Source organism: Coturnix japonica, unplaced genomic scaffold, assembly GCF_054131305.1.
Source record: "Coturnix japonica strain WE unplaced genomic scaffold, WE-NBRP24 Scf113, whole genome shotgun sequence".
Taxonomy (NCBI): domain Eukaryota; kingdom Metazoa; phylum Chordata; class Aves; order Galliformes; family Phasianidae; genus Coturnix; species Coturnix japonica.
This window is the reverse complement of record NW_028189016.1, coordinates 224,735-239,596: the sequence shown is the minus strand read 5'-3', so window position 1 is coordinate 239,596 and position 14,862 is coordinate 224,735. Positions and strand designations below refer to the sequence as shown.

At 56.8% G+C, this 14,862-nt stretch overlaps 1 protein-coding gene across 7 annotated transcripts in view; it reads right to left on the bottom strand.

Annotated features, from left to right (window-relative positions):
• Nucleotides 1–3,142: 3,142 nt before the first annotated feature.
• BRD4 (bromodomain containing 4) overlaps nucleotides 3,143–14,862 on the bottom strand; it is a 53,704-nt gene continuing 41,984 nt past the window's right edge. For 6 of the 7 annotated variants that reach the window (XM_085535224.1, XM_085535226.1, XM_085535227.1 and 3 more), the window contains 7 exons: nucleotides 13,644–14,180; nucleotides 10,250–10,362; nucleotides 9,922–10,081; nucleotides 9,701–9,831; nucleotides 6,331–6,542; nucleotides 5,941–6,223; nucleotides 3,143–3,674 (listed from right to left, as the gene is read on the bottom strand). In XM_085535224.1, the coding sequence (XP_085391350.1) occupies nucleotides 3,606–3,674; nucleotides 5,941–6,223; nucleotides 6,331–6,542; nucleotides 9,701–9,831; nucleotides 9,922–10,081; nucleotides 10,250–10,362; nucleotides 13,644–14,180 (1,505 nt within the window). In that variant the 3' untranslated portion in view covers nucleotides 3,143–3,605. The remainder of the gene's footprint in view (nucleotides 3,675–5,940; nucleotides 6,224–6,330; nucleotides 6,543–9,700; nucleotides 9,832–9,921; nucleotides 10,082–10,249; nucleotides 10,363–13,643; nucleotides 14,181–14,862) is intronic. The other variant, XM_085535230.1, reaches the window with a different exon arrangement.

The following is a 14,862-nucleotide window of genomic DNA, read 5'->3' as shown; positions in this document are numbered from 1 at the left end:
GGGGATATTATGGGGTTATGGGGTGTTATGGGGTTATGGGGTGTTATGGGGTTATGGGGTGTTATGGGGTATATGGGGATATTATGGGGTATATGGGGATATTATGGGGTATATGGGGATATTATGGGGTATATGGGGATATTATGGGGTTATGGGGATATTATGGGGTATATGGGGATATTATGGGGTTATGGGGATATTATGGGGTATATGGGGATATTATGGGGTATACTGGGATTCTATGGGGTTATGGGGATATTATGGGACGTAATGGGGATGTGGGGATATAGGGTCATAGGGTGATACTATGGGGATATAGGACTTTACGGGGATATAGGGGTGTTATGGGGATGCCATATACCCATAGATCCCATCCCTATGGACACTTATGGGGTCCCATATCCATGGATCCCAATGGACATTTATGGGTCCCATACCCATAGATCCCATCCCAGTGCACACTTATGGGTCACACTTATTGGTTCTGTACCTATAGATCCCATCCCAAAGCACATCATTGGCCCCATACACATATATCTGGTTCCTATGGACACTTATTAGCCCCATATCCATATATCTGATCCCAATGCACACTTATGGGTCCCATGGATCCCAATGGACACTTATGGATCCCACACCCATATATCTGATCCCAATGGACATTTGGGATGCAGGTCGGGCTTCCCTTTATGCCTTTATGGCATGGAACTGGGGAGGGGGGCACAGAGGGAACAGGACCCCCCCCACCTCCCCATAACCCCCCCTTCCCCCCCCATAGCCCCCCATATCACTCCATAACCCCTCCTTCTCCCCATAACCCCCCCATAAGCCCCCCCTATAACCCCCCAATCACTCCATAACCCCCCCTCCCCATATCCCCATACCCCCCCATAACCCCCCCTATAACCCCCGCATCACCCATATAGCCCCCTATGAGCCCCCATAACCCCATATACCCCCTACAACCCCCCCATATCCCCATACCCCCCCATAAGCCCCGCCTACCCCCTCCAATCACCCCATACACCCCCCATAAGCCCCCTATCACCCCAAATACCCCCATATAACCCCCATAACCCCATATACCCCCCTATAACCCCCCATATCCCCAGTACCCCCCCATAAGCCCCCCATATAAGCCCCCCCATCACCCCATATACCCCCCTATAACCCCCCATAACCCATATACCCCCTACAAGCCCCCCCTACCCCCTCCATCACCCCATAGACCCCCTACCCCCCATAAGCCCCCCCTACCCCCTCCAATCACCTAATATACCCCTCCATAAGCCCATCACCCCATATACCCCTCCATAAGCCCCCCATCACCCCATACACCCCCATATAACCCCTCCCATAAGCCCCCCCTACCCCCTCCAATCACCCCATATACCCCCCCATAAGCCCCCTATCACCCCATATACCCCCATATATCCCCCCCATAACCCCATATACCCCCCTATAACCCCCCCATAACCCCATATACCCCCCATAACCCTCCCTCATAACCCCCCCATCACCCCATATACCCCCTACAACCCCCCCATAACCCCATATACCCCCCTATAACCCCCCCATAACCCCATATACCCCCCATAACCCCCCCATAACCCCATACCCCCCCATAAGCCCCCCCTACCCCCTCCATCACCCCATATACCCCCCCAATAAGCCCCCTATCACCCCATATACCCCCCTATAACCCCCCCATAACCCCATATACCCCCCATAACCCCCCTCATAACCCCCCATCACCCCATATACCCCCCTATGACCCCCCATATCCCCATACCCCCCATAAGCCCCCCCTACCCCCTCATCACCCATACACCCCCATAAGCCCCCTATCACCCCATATACCCCCATATAACCCCCCCATAACCCCATATACCCCCCATAACCCCCATCACCTCATATACTTCCCTATAACCCCCACCATAACCCCTATACCCCCCCCATAAGCCCCCCTTACCCTCTCCAATCACCCCATACCCCCCTATAACCCCCCCATAACCCCATACCCCCCCATAAGCCCCCCTACCCCCACCTATCACCCCATATACCCCCACTATAAGCCCCCTCCCCATAACCCCATACCCCCCGTAACCCCCCCATTACCCCATATACCCCCCTATAACCCCCCATAACCCCATATACCCCCCATAACCCCCCCCATAACCCCATACCCCCTCATAAGCCCCCCCTACCCCCTCCCATCACCCCATATACCCCCCTATGAGCCCCCCATAACCCCATATACCCCCTACAACCCCCCCATAAGCCCCCCCTACCCCCTCCCATCACCCATATACCCCCCCAAGCCCCCTATCACCCCATATACCCCCATATAACCCCCCCATAACCCCATATACCCCCCTATAACCCCCATCACCCCATATACTTCCCTATAACCCCCACCATAACCCCATATACCCCCCCCATAAGCCCCCCTTACCCTCTCCAATCACCCCATACCCCCCTATAACCCCTCCATAACCCCATATACCCCCCTATAACCCCATCACCCCGTATACCCCCCTATAACCCCCACCATAACCCCATATACCCCCCATAACCCCCCATCACCCCATACCCCCCATAACCCCCCCCATAACCCCATATACCCCCCTATAACCCCCCCCATCACCCCATACACCCCCCTATAACCCCTCCCATAAGCCCCCCCTACCCCCTCCAATCACCCCATATACCCCCCCATAAGCCCCCTATCACCCCATATACCCCCATATAACCCCCCCATAACCCCATATACCCCCCTATAACCCCCCCATAACCCCATATACCCCCCTATAACCCCCCCATAACCCCATATACCCCCCATAACCCCCCTCATAACCCCCCCATCACCCCATATACCCCCCATAACCCCATATACCCCCCCCTATGACCCCCCATCACCCCATATACCCCCCCATAAGCCCCCTATCACCCCATATACCCCCATATAACCCCCCCATAACCCCATATACCCCCCTATAACCCCCATCACCCCATATACCCCCATATAACCCCCCCCTTCCCCCCCCCCCCAAACAAACACCCCCAAAGGAAGAACGGTTGTTTTTTTTTTTGTTTTTTTTTTCTCTCTTTTTTCTTTTTTTTTTTTTGTGTGTTTTTTAGAAAAAAAAAAAACCAAAAAAAAAAAAAAAAAAACCCAAAACAACAACAAAAAAAAACAAAGAAATAAATGTGGGGGGGAGGAAGGAAGGAAATAAAGGGGGGGGGGAGGAGGGGGCGAGAGCTGGAGGGGGGGGGGCAAAAAGGGGGTGGGTCCTTGAGGTGGGTGGATACAATGGGGGCTGCCCCCCCCCCTCTTCTCTCCCCCCCCCCCCAACCCAAAGCCCCCCCCCCCCATCCTCTCTCTTCCCCCCCCCCCCCCCCCCCATTTTAATCCATCCTTCCATCCCCACCGTTGTTTTTCCTGGGGGGGGTCGTCGGTGTCGGATCCGTTTTCAATTGGTTTTATGGGGTTGGTATTTTTTTATGGGGGGGGGGGGTAAGGTTTAAAGGGGGGTAATGGGGGGGTTTAAAGGGGGGGGTGGTTTTAAGGGGGGGGGTCCCACGAGGAAAAGGAGGCGGCTGATTCAGAAGAGGTTCTCTTCAAATATTGCCAACAGGTCGCTCTGGAAATTCATGTCGATCGTAGCTGCCATCTGTGGGGGGATGAATGGGGTCAGGGGGGATTAATGGGGTCAGGGGGGAATGAATGGGGTGAGGGGAGAATGAATGGGGGCAGGGGGGGAATGAATGGGGTCAGGGGGGAATTAATGGGGTGAGGGGGGGAATTAATGGGGTGAGGGGGAATGAATGGGAGCAGGGGGGGAATGAATGGGGACAGGGGGGCAATTAATGGGGGCAGGGGGGGATTAATGGGGTCAGGGGGGGAATTAATGGGGTCAGGGGGGGATTAATGGGGTCGGGGGGGGAAATGAATGGGGTTGGGGGAGAAATGGAGTCGGGGGGTGACATGAATGGGGTCAGGGGGGAAATTAATGGGGTCGGGGGGGAATGAATGGAGTCAGGGGGGGACATGAATGGGGTGAGGGGGAAATGAATGGGGTCGGGGGGGGACATGAATGGGGTCGGGGGGGGAATGAATGGGGGCAGGGGGGGAATGAATGGGGTCAGGGGGGGAAATAATGAATGGGGTGAGGGGGAATGAATGGGGGCAGGGGGGGAATGAATGGGGGCAGGGGGGGAAATAATGAATGGGGTGAGGGGGGGATTAATGGGGTCAGGGGGGGATTAATGGGGTCAGGGGGGAATGAATGGGGTGAGGGGAGAATGAATGGGGGCAGGGGGGAATGAATGGGGTGAGGGGGGAATTAATGGGGTGGGGGGGAAATGAATGGGGTTGGGGGAGAAATGGAGTCGAGGGGGGACATGAATGGGGTCAGGGGGGAAATTAATGGGGTCGGGGGGGGAATGAATGGAGTCAGGGGGGAATGAATGGGGGCAGGGGGGAAATGAATGGGGTCAGGGGGGGAATTAATGGGGGCAGGGGGGGAATTAATGGGGGCAGGGGGGGAATTAATGGGGTCAGGGGGGGAATTAATGGGGTCGGGGGGAATTAATGGGGTCAGGGGGGGAATTAATGGGGTTGGGGGGGAAATGAATGGAGTTGGGGGAGAAATGGAGTCGGGGGGTGACATGAATGGGGTCAGGGGGGAAATTAATGGGGTCGGGGGGGGAATGAATGGAGTCAGGGGGGGACATGAATGGGGTGAGGGGGAAATGAATGGGGTCGGGGGGGAATGAATGGGGTTGGGGGAGAAATGGGGTCGGGGGGGGAAATGAATGGGGTCGAGGGAGAATGAATGGAGTCGGGGGTGGAATTAATGGGGTGAGGGGGAAATGAATGGGGTCGGGGGGGATGAATGGGGTCAGGGGGGAATGAATGGGGTCGGGGGGGAATGAATGGGGTCGGGGGGGAATGAATGGGGTCAGGGGGGAATGGGGTCAGGGGGGGGAAATGGGGGGAAGGGGAAGGGAAATTGGCACTGGGAGGTCTCAAATTGGCACTGGGGGTCTCAAGGTGGCATTGAGGTATGAAGGGGGGCACCCAGGTGGCACTGGGGGGTCTCAAGATGGCACTGGGGGTTTTGAGGTGGCACTGGGGGGCCTCGAAGTGGCTCTAGTGGTCTCAAGGTGGCACTGGGGGGTCTCAAGGTGGCATTGAGGTATGAAGGGGGGCACCCAGATGGCACTGGGGGGTCTCAAATTGGCACTGGGGGTCTCAAGGTGGCACCGGGGGTCTTGAGGAGGCACTGGGGTATGAAGGGGGACACCCAGGTGTCCCTGCGGGGTCTCAAATTGGCACTGAGGGTCTCAAGGTGGCACTGGGGTGTGAAGGGGGTCACCCAGGTGGCACTGGGGGGTCTCAAGGTGGCACTGAGGTATGAAGGAGGGCACCCAGATAGCACTGGGGGGTCTCAAATTGGCACTGGGGGGTCTCAAGGAGGCATTGTGGTACGAAGGGGGTCTCAAGGTGTCCCTGTGGGGGTCTCAAGGTGGCACTGAGGTACAAAGGGGGTCTCAAGGTGTCCCCGTGGGGGTCTCAAGGTGGCAATGCAGTATGAAGGGGGTCTCAAGGTGTCCCTGTGGGGGTCTCAAGGTGGCATTGAGGTACAAAGGGGGTCTCAAGGTGTCCCTGTGGGGGTCTCACGGTGGCATTGGGGTATGAGGGGGGTCTCGAGGTGTCCCTGTGGGGGTCTCAAGGTGGCATTGCAGTATGAAGGGGGTCTCAAGGTGTCCCTGTGGGGGTCTCAAGGTGGCACTGGGGTACAAAGGGGGTCTCAGGGTGTCCCTGTGGGGGTCTCAAGGTGGCATTGAGGTATGAGGGGGGTCTCAGGGTGTCCCTGTGGGGGTCTCAAGGTGGCATTGAGGTATGAGGGGGGTCTCAGGGTGCCACCCACTCACCGCCTCCCTGCGCCTCCTCTCCTGCTCCCGTTTCCGGGCCATCTCCCTCTGCTGATCCAGCATGGACTGCGAGGGCTGCGGCTGTGAGCTCTGCGCCTGCGGGGCCGAGGATGCTGCGGGCTGCACTTGCTGCTGCTGCTGCTGCTGTTGCTGCTGCTGCTGTTGCTGCTGCTGTTGCTGCTGTTGCTGCTGCTGCTGCTGCTGCTGTTGCTGCTCCTGGCGTCGCCGCACCTCCTCGTGCACCCTGCGTGCTTGCTCCATGGCATCCTCATCATCACGGCTCCTGCAACAGCCCCACGTCACAGCTCTGCTCTATGGGAAGGACCACACACCCCGACACCCCCCCCCCTATGGAAGGGTTTGGGGTTGGACAAGGGTTGATGCTCTCACCTCATCCTTTCCTGCTCCCTTCTCAGCCGTTCTTTCTCCCTCTCCACTTGCTCTGCTTGAGCTTTCAGAGCTTTCTCCCTCTCCTCCTTCTCCCGCGCCGCCCTCTTGAACTGCTCGAAGCTGTCGCTGGAGGACTTGGCGGTGGAGGACGGGGTGGTTGGATGCTTCTGGACCAGGCTGGCCCACGAGCCCATGTTCTTGATCTTTAGGTCCTGGGATAAAAGGGGAGGGGGGTAACAGGGGTGTTAAAGGGGATGCAGAGTGTTTGGGGGGGGTTAAAGGGGATGCAGAGTGTTTGGGAGGGGGTTAAAGGGGATGCAGAGTGTTTGGGGGGGGGTTAAAGGGGATGCAGAGTGTTTGGGGGGGGGTTAAAGGGGATGCAGAGTGTTTGGGGGGGGGGGTTAAAGGGGATGCAGAGTGTTTGGGGGGGGGTTAAAGGGGATGCAGAGTGTTTGGGGGGGGGTTAAAGGGGATGCAGAGTGTTTGGGGGGTGTTAAAGGGGATGCAGAGTGTTTGGGGGGGGTTAAAGGGGATGCAGAGTGTTTGGGGGGGGGTTAAAGGGGATGCAGAGTGTTTGGGGGGGGGTTAAAGGGGATGCAGAGTGTTTGGGGGGGGGGGTTAAAGGGGATGCAGAGTGTTTGGGGGGGGGTTAAAGGGGATGCAGAGTGTTTGGGGGGGGGTTAAAGGGGATGCAGAGTGTTTGGGGGGTGTTAAAGGGGATGCAGAGTGTTTGGGGGGGGTTAAAGGGGATGCAGAGTGTTTGGGGGGGGGTTAAAGGGGATGCAGAGTGTTTGGGGGGTGTTAAAGGGGATGCAGAGTGTTTGGGTGGGTGTTAAAGGGGATGCAGAGTGTTTGGGGGGGGTTAAAGGGGATGCAGAGTGTTTGGGGGGGGGTTAAAGAGGATGCAGAGTGTTTGGGGGGGGTTAAAGGGGATGCAGAGTGTTTGGGGGGGGTTAAAGGGGATGCAGAGTGTTTAGGGGGGGTTAAAGGGGATGCAGAGTGTTTGGGGGGGGGTTAAAGGGGATGCAGAGTGTTTGGGGGGGGTTAAAGGGGATGCAGAGTGTTTGGGTGGGGGGTTAAAGGGGATGCAGAGTGTTTGGGGGGGGGGTTAAAGGGGATGCAGAGTGTTTGGGGGGGGTTAAAGGGGATGCAGAGTGTTTGGGGGGGTGTTCAAGGGGATGCAGAGCGTTTGGGGGGGGTTAAAGGAGATGCAGAGCGTTTGGGGGGGGTTAAAGGGGATGCAGAGCGTTTGGGTGTGGGGTTAAAGGGGATGCAGAGCGTTTGGGGGGGGGGTTAAAGGGGATGCAGAGTGTTTGGGGGGGGGGTTAAAGGGGATGCAGAGTGTTTGGGGGGGTGTTAAAGGGGATGCAGAGTGTTTGGGGGGGTGTTAAAGGGGATGCAGAGTGTTTGGGGGGGTGTTAAAGGGGATGCAGAGTGTTTGGGGGGGTGTTAAAGGGGATGCAGAGTGTTTGGGGGGGGGTTAAAGGGGATGCAGAGTGTTTGGGGGGGGGTTAAAGGGGATGCAGAGTGTTTGGGGGGGTGTTAAAGGGGATGCAGAGTGTTTGGGGGGGGTTAAAGGGGATGCAGAGTGTTTGGGGGGGGGTTAAAGGGGATGCAGAGTGTTTGGGGGGGGTTAAAGGGGATGCAGAGCGTTTGGGGGGGGGTTAAAGGGGATGCAGAGCGTTTGGGGGGGCGTTAAAGAGGATGCAGAGTGTTTGGGGGTGGGGTTAAAGAGGATGCAGAGTGTTTGGGGGGGGGTTAAAGAGGATGCAGAGTGTTTGGGGGGGGGTTAAAGAGGATGCAGAGTGTTTGGGGGGGGTGTTAAAGGGGATGCAGAGTATTTGGGGGGGGGTTAAAGGGGATGCAGAGTGTTTGGGGGGGGTTAAAGGGGATGCAGAGTGTTTGGGGGGTGTTAAAGGGGATGCAGAGCGTTTGGGGGGTGTTAAAGGGGATGCAGAGTGTTTGGGGGGGGGTTAAAGGGGATGCAGAGTGTTTGGGGGGGGTTAAAGGGGATGCAGAGCGTTTGGGGGGGGTTAAAGGGGATGCAGAGTGTTTGGGGGGGGTTAAAGGGGATGCAGAGTGTTTGGGGGGGGGTTAAAGGGGATGCAGAGTGTTTGGGGGGGGGTTAAAGGGGATGCAGAGTGTTTGGGGGGGGGTTAAAGGGGATGCAGAGTGTTTGGGGGGGGGTTAAAGGGGATGCAGAGTGTTTGGGGGGGGTTAAAGGGGATGCAGAGTGTTTGGGGGGGGGGTTAAAGGGGATGCAGAGTGTTTGGGGGGGGTTAAAGGGGATGCAGAGTGTTTGGGGGGGGTTAAAGGGGATGCAGAGTGTTTGGGGGGGGGTTAAAGGGGATGCAGAGTGTTTGGGGGGGGTTAAAGGGGATGCAGAGTGTTTGGGGGGGGGTTAAAGGGGATGCAGAGTGTTTGGGGGGGGGGGTTAAAGGGGATGCAGAGTGTTTGGGGGGGGTTAAAGGGGATGCAGAGTGTTTGGGGGGGGGTTAAAGGGGATGCAGAGTGTTTGGGGGGGGTTAAAGGGGATGCAGAGTGTTTGGGGGGGGGTTAAAGGGGATGCAGAGTGTTTGGGGGGGGGTTAAAGGGGATGCAGAGTGTTTGGGGGGGGTTAAAGGGGATGCAGAGTGTTTGGGGGGGGTTAAAGGGGATGCAGAGCATTTGGCTGTCGGTCAACCATGAAAATAAGAAGGGTCTGATATGGTTAAAGAGGGACCGGCTCCTTTCTGATTGACTCTGATGGGCAGATTTCCACTCTGATATCTATGGAATGGTGGAGTGGGGTTGGATTGGAGGGTCCTTAAAGATCACGGAACCATAGAATGGGTTGGGAGGGTCGTTAAGGATCACAGAACCATAGAATGCGTTGGGTTGGGAGGGTCCTTAAGGATCACAGAACCATAGAATGGGTTGGGGTTGTGTTGGGAGGGTCCTTAAGGATCAGAGAACCATGGAATGGGTTGGGAGGGTCCTTAAAGATCACAGAACCATGGAATGGGTTGGGATTGGGTTGGGAGGGTCCTTAAAAATCATAGAACCATAGAATGGGTTGGGAGGGTCCTTAAAGATCACAGAACCATGAGATCACACAATGGGTGGTACTAGATCCATCCCAAAGGTTCACATAACCATGAAATGGGTTGGGGTTGGGTTGGGAAGGTCCTTACAGATCACAGAACCAAAGAATGAATTAGGGTTGGGTTGGAAGGGTCCTTAAAGATCACAGAACTACAGAATAGGTTGGAAGAGTCCTTACAGATCACAGAACCACGGGATCAAGGCACAGTTGGACTGAAAGGGATCTCAGCACCCGCCCAACCCTGGGTACCTCCAGGGATGGACGTCATTTTGGGAACAAACTCACCTTTTTAGGGGCGACGGGCGTTTTGGGTTCCTGTTTCTGCCTCTCCTTGTCCTGCACGCCCGGCGGCGGCGCGTTCTGCTCTGGGGGTCTGATGACGGGTCGCCCACCCTCCATGGGCTTCATCTCCGTCCCTGCAATGATAACAGCTCCGTGAGCTGTGGGTCACTGTGCCCCACACCCACGTGGATGTGTGGGAGGGAAAGGAGGGGGCTGATACTCACTCTGCGGGATGTGCGTGGGGGGTTTGATGCTCTCAGGGTGTTTCGGGGGGTCCTGACGCAAAGGGGGGCTGAAGGTTTCGTTGCGGATGACGGGAGAATGCATCTTCTCCTCCTTCACCACCATGGGCTGCGATTGCACGACGGAGGCGGATCGCATCTCCTGCCACGGAGCAGAGCATGGAGGGGGGGGGGGTCAGGCACTGCAAGGGCCCCTCCGGCAGCGACCCCTGAGACCCCCCCCACATTAAACCCACCACGTCAACCTCTCTCTGCTTCACTCTGCCCTGGGCCTGGGGGGGGGGGAGACATGGCGCCCGTTTTCCTTTACCTGTTTTTTTGGCTGGATGTTTTGTTGAGGTGGCGACTGGTGGACCAAGCCCTGGAACGGCGGCATCTGTGGGGAATGCATCATGAGAGGGGAAGGGGCTTCCCGCAAGTGACCTGCAACAGTTCGGCACCAGTCAGTCAAATGCTGTTCGGAGACGACGCCAGTCGCGACACGCACCGTCCTATCGCGACACATAGAGCCCTATCACGACACATAGAGCCCTATCGCGACACACAGAGCCCTATCGCGACACATAGAGCCCTATCGTAACACATAGAGCCCTATCGCGACACATAGAGCCCTATCGCGACACATAGAGCCCTATCGCGACACATAGAGCCCTATCGTAACACATAGAGCCCTATCGCGACACATAGAGCCCTATCGAGACACACAGCGCCCTATCATGACACATAGAGCCCTATCGCGACACATAGAGCCCTATCGCGACACATAGAGCCCTATTGCGACACATAGAGCCCTATCGCGACACATAGAGCCCTATCGCGGTACATAGAGCCCTATCGCGACACATAGCGCCCTATCGCGACACATAGAGCCCTATCGCGACACACAGAGCCCTAACGCGACACATAAAGCCCTATCGCGACACACAGCACCCTATCGCGACACATAGAGCCCTATCACAACACACAGCGCCCTATCGCGACACACAGAGCCCTATCACAACACACAGCGCCCTATCACGACACACAGTGCCCTATCGCGACACATAGAGCCCTATCGCGACACATAGAGCCCTATCGCGGTACATAGAGCCCTATCGCAACACACAGCGCCCTATCGCGACACACAGAGCCCTATCGCGGCACATAGAGCCCTATCGCGACACATAGGGCCCTATCGCGGCACATAGAGCCCTATCGCGGCACATAGAGCCCTATCGCGACACACAGAGCCCTATCGCAACACACAGCGCCCTATCGCGACACATAGAGCCCTATCGCGACACACAGCGCCCTATCACAACACACAGAGCCCTATCGTGACACACAGCGCCCTATCGCGACACACAGCACCCTATCGCGACACATAGAGCCCTATCGTGACACACGGCACCCTATCTCGACACATAGAGCCCTATCGCGACACACAGCGCCCTATCACAACACACAGAGCCCTATCACAACACACAGCGCCCTATTGCGACACACAGCGCCCTATCACGACACACAGTGCCCTATTGCGACACACAGCGCCCTATCACGACACACAGTGCCCTATTGCGACACATATAGCCCTATCGCGACACATAGAGCCCTATCGCGACACATAGAGCCCTATCGCGGCACATAGAGCCCTATCGCAACACACAGCGCCCTATCGCGACACACAGAGCCCTATCACAACACACAGCGCCCTACTGCGACACACAGCGCCCTATCACGACACACAGTGCCCTATCGCGACACATAGAGCCCTATCGCGACACACGGAACCCTATCGCGACACACAGCGCCCTATCGCGACACATAGAGCCCTATCGCGACACATAGAGCCCTATCGCGACACACAGAGCCCTATCGCGACACATAGAGCCCTATCGCGACACATAGAGCCCTATTGCGACACACGGCACCCTATCGCGACACACAGAGCCCTATCGGGACACACAGCGCCCTATCGCGACACATAGGGCCCTATCGCGACACATAGAGCCCTATCGCAACACATAGAGCCCTATCGCGACACATAGAGCCCTATCGCGACACATAGAGCCCTATCGCGACACACAGAGCCCTATCGCGACACATAGAGCCCTATTGCGACACACGGCACCCTATCGCGACACAGCGCCCTATCGCGACACATAGAGCCCTATCGCGACACACAGCGCCCTATCGCGACACACAGCGCCCTATCGCGACACATAGAGCCCTATCGCGACACATAGAGCCCTATCGCGACACACGGCGCCCTATTGCAATACACAGAGCCCTATCCCATCACACAGCGCCCTATCATGACACACAGAGCCATAATGGGATACACATTACCCTATCACACTGCCCTATCACAACACACAGTGCCCTATCGCGACACACAGCGCCCTATCGCAATACACAGAGCCCTATCACATCACACAGGGCTCTATCTTGACACAGAGCATCATAATGGGACACCCACTGCCCTATCACACTGCCCTGTCGTGACACACACCACCCTATCGCGACATGCACTGATCTATCGCGACACACAGCGCCCTATTGGGACACTCACTGCCTTATCACACTGCCCTATCATGACATGCACTGATCTATCGTGATACACAGTGCCATACTGGGACACTCACTGCCCTATCACACTGCCCTATCATGACACGGAGTGCCCTATCACGACACACACAGTCCAGCTGTGACAAACACTGCCCTATCTCACTGCCCTATCGTGACATGCACCACCCGAACACGACACACAACGCCCTATCATGACATGCACTGATCTATCGCGATACACAGTGCCCTACTGCAACCGAATACTGCCCTATCATGACAAACACTGCCCTATCATGACACACTGTTGACCAATCACCCCACACAAACCAACATGGCGCTGCAAAACCGGGCAGCCCCACCACCAAGAACACCCACAACCTCCACTAGAAAGCCCCAAATTCGCTTAGATTTGCCCCAAATCGAATCCAGGAGATGTTCTGGGGCTCAGTTTGCAAACAGCTCTCCAACACTCAGCAGAGGATGTCTGGAACCCAATACATGTTGACCAAGACTCAAAGGAGAGCGTCTGGTACCAACACACATTGGTCAACACCCAACAGAGGGTGTCTGGGACCCAACACACATTGGCCAACACCCAATGGAGAGTGTCTGCTACCCAATACATGGCCAACACCCAACAGAGGGTGTCCGATACCAACACACATTGACCAACACCCAACAGAGGGTGTCTGGGACCCAACACACGTTGGCCAACAACCAAAGCAGAGCGTCTGGGACCCAATACATGGCCAACACCCAACAGAAGGTGTCTGGGACCAACACATGTTGACCAACACCCAACAGAGGGTGTCTGGGACCAACAAACATTGACCAACACCCAACAGAGGGTGTCAGAGACCCAACACATGTTGGCCAACAACCAATGCAGAGCGTCTGGCACCCAATACATGGCCAACACCCAACAGAGGGTGTCTGGGACCAACAAACATTGACCAACACCCAACACATGTTGGTCAACACACGGAACAAGTCCAGAACCCAATGGAGAGCACTCAGTTCCCAACACGAGTTGGCTGAAAACCCCACGAGGTGCCCGATACCCAAAGCAAAGCACCCCTAGAAGGACGTGGAGACGACATCAAGCCACCCCTGTGTCACCAAAGGTTGCAGGGTCTGCGGCCACAGCTCCTGCTCACCGGTCGAGTAGGGATCGGGCTTATGGTGCCGTGGTGAGGGGTGATGCTGGATGACTTGTTGAGGTTTCGCCGGCTGCGGAGGCTGCGGCGGTGGCGGCTGCGGGGGTGGATGCTGCTGCGGAGGTGGCTGCGGTTGGGGGATGTGGGAAGGGAAGGGCATGGGTTGCATGTGCATGGGCCTCTGCTGGGGTTGGTGCTGCAGCTGCTGCACCGCGGGGTGCGCCGGAGGCTGCAGGGGAGGCTGGGGCTGCGACTGGACCTTCACTGAAGGGAGAAGAGGAGTCTGAGGCTGCACTTTCTGCAGCTGTTGAAGGTAGAGCTGCATCTGGCTGGTGCTCAGAGGCAGGCTGTGGTGAGGCGGGGGAGGCTCCTCGTCCTCCAGCAGGACTTGGGGAGGTTGGGGCAGAGGCGGCTGAGGGAGCATGGGCTGCTGGCTGATGGCTGGTGAGACGGCCGGCGGGCGCGGAGGCTTCGGGGGCAGAGCGGCGGCGCGGTTGCTGGGTCTCGAGGGCTGCTGAGGCAGAGCGTTGTGCAAAGCTGGGGAGAGACCGACAGGGAGCTCGTCAGAAAGGTGCTGAGTGACTGCTGGCACCGTGTGATGGTGGGGGGATGAAGGGGAGGGGATTTAAACCTCAATTCTTTACTCAAAGGGAGGTGAGGACCCGGCTCCGCTGCCCAGAGCTGTGGTGCCCATCCCTGAGGCTGTGGATGGGGCCCTGAGATGGTGGGGGGCACCCAGCTGTGACGGGGGGGGGTTGGGGGGGTCTTTGGGTCCCTTCTAACCCAACTGTGCTGCGATCCCATCATTCTATGATCTTTAAGGACCCTTCCAACCAAAGCCGTACTATGATCCCATGACCTTTAAGGACTCTTTACAACCCAAACCCAAGTCATTCTACAGTCATCTAACCTTCAAGGTCCCTTTGAACCCAACCCAATCCATCCCATGGCTCTGAGATGGCTGAAGACCCTTCTAACTCAATTACTGTATGGTTTTATGACCTTTAAGTTCCCTTCCAACCCAGACCAGATTGTGATTCTACAACACTACCTTCCAAGGTGCGACCCAACACCTCCAGCCAGTCACCAACCCCACATCCCAGCTCTGGCTTCACCTTCCCACCCAGGATTTGGGGCTGTGGATGCTCCAGCACCCGGCACAGGGTGTCCAGCACCCATCACAAGGTGCCAACACACAATGCGGGGCATCCAGCACCAA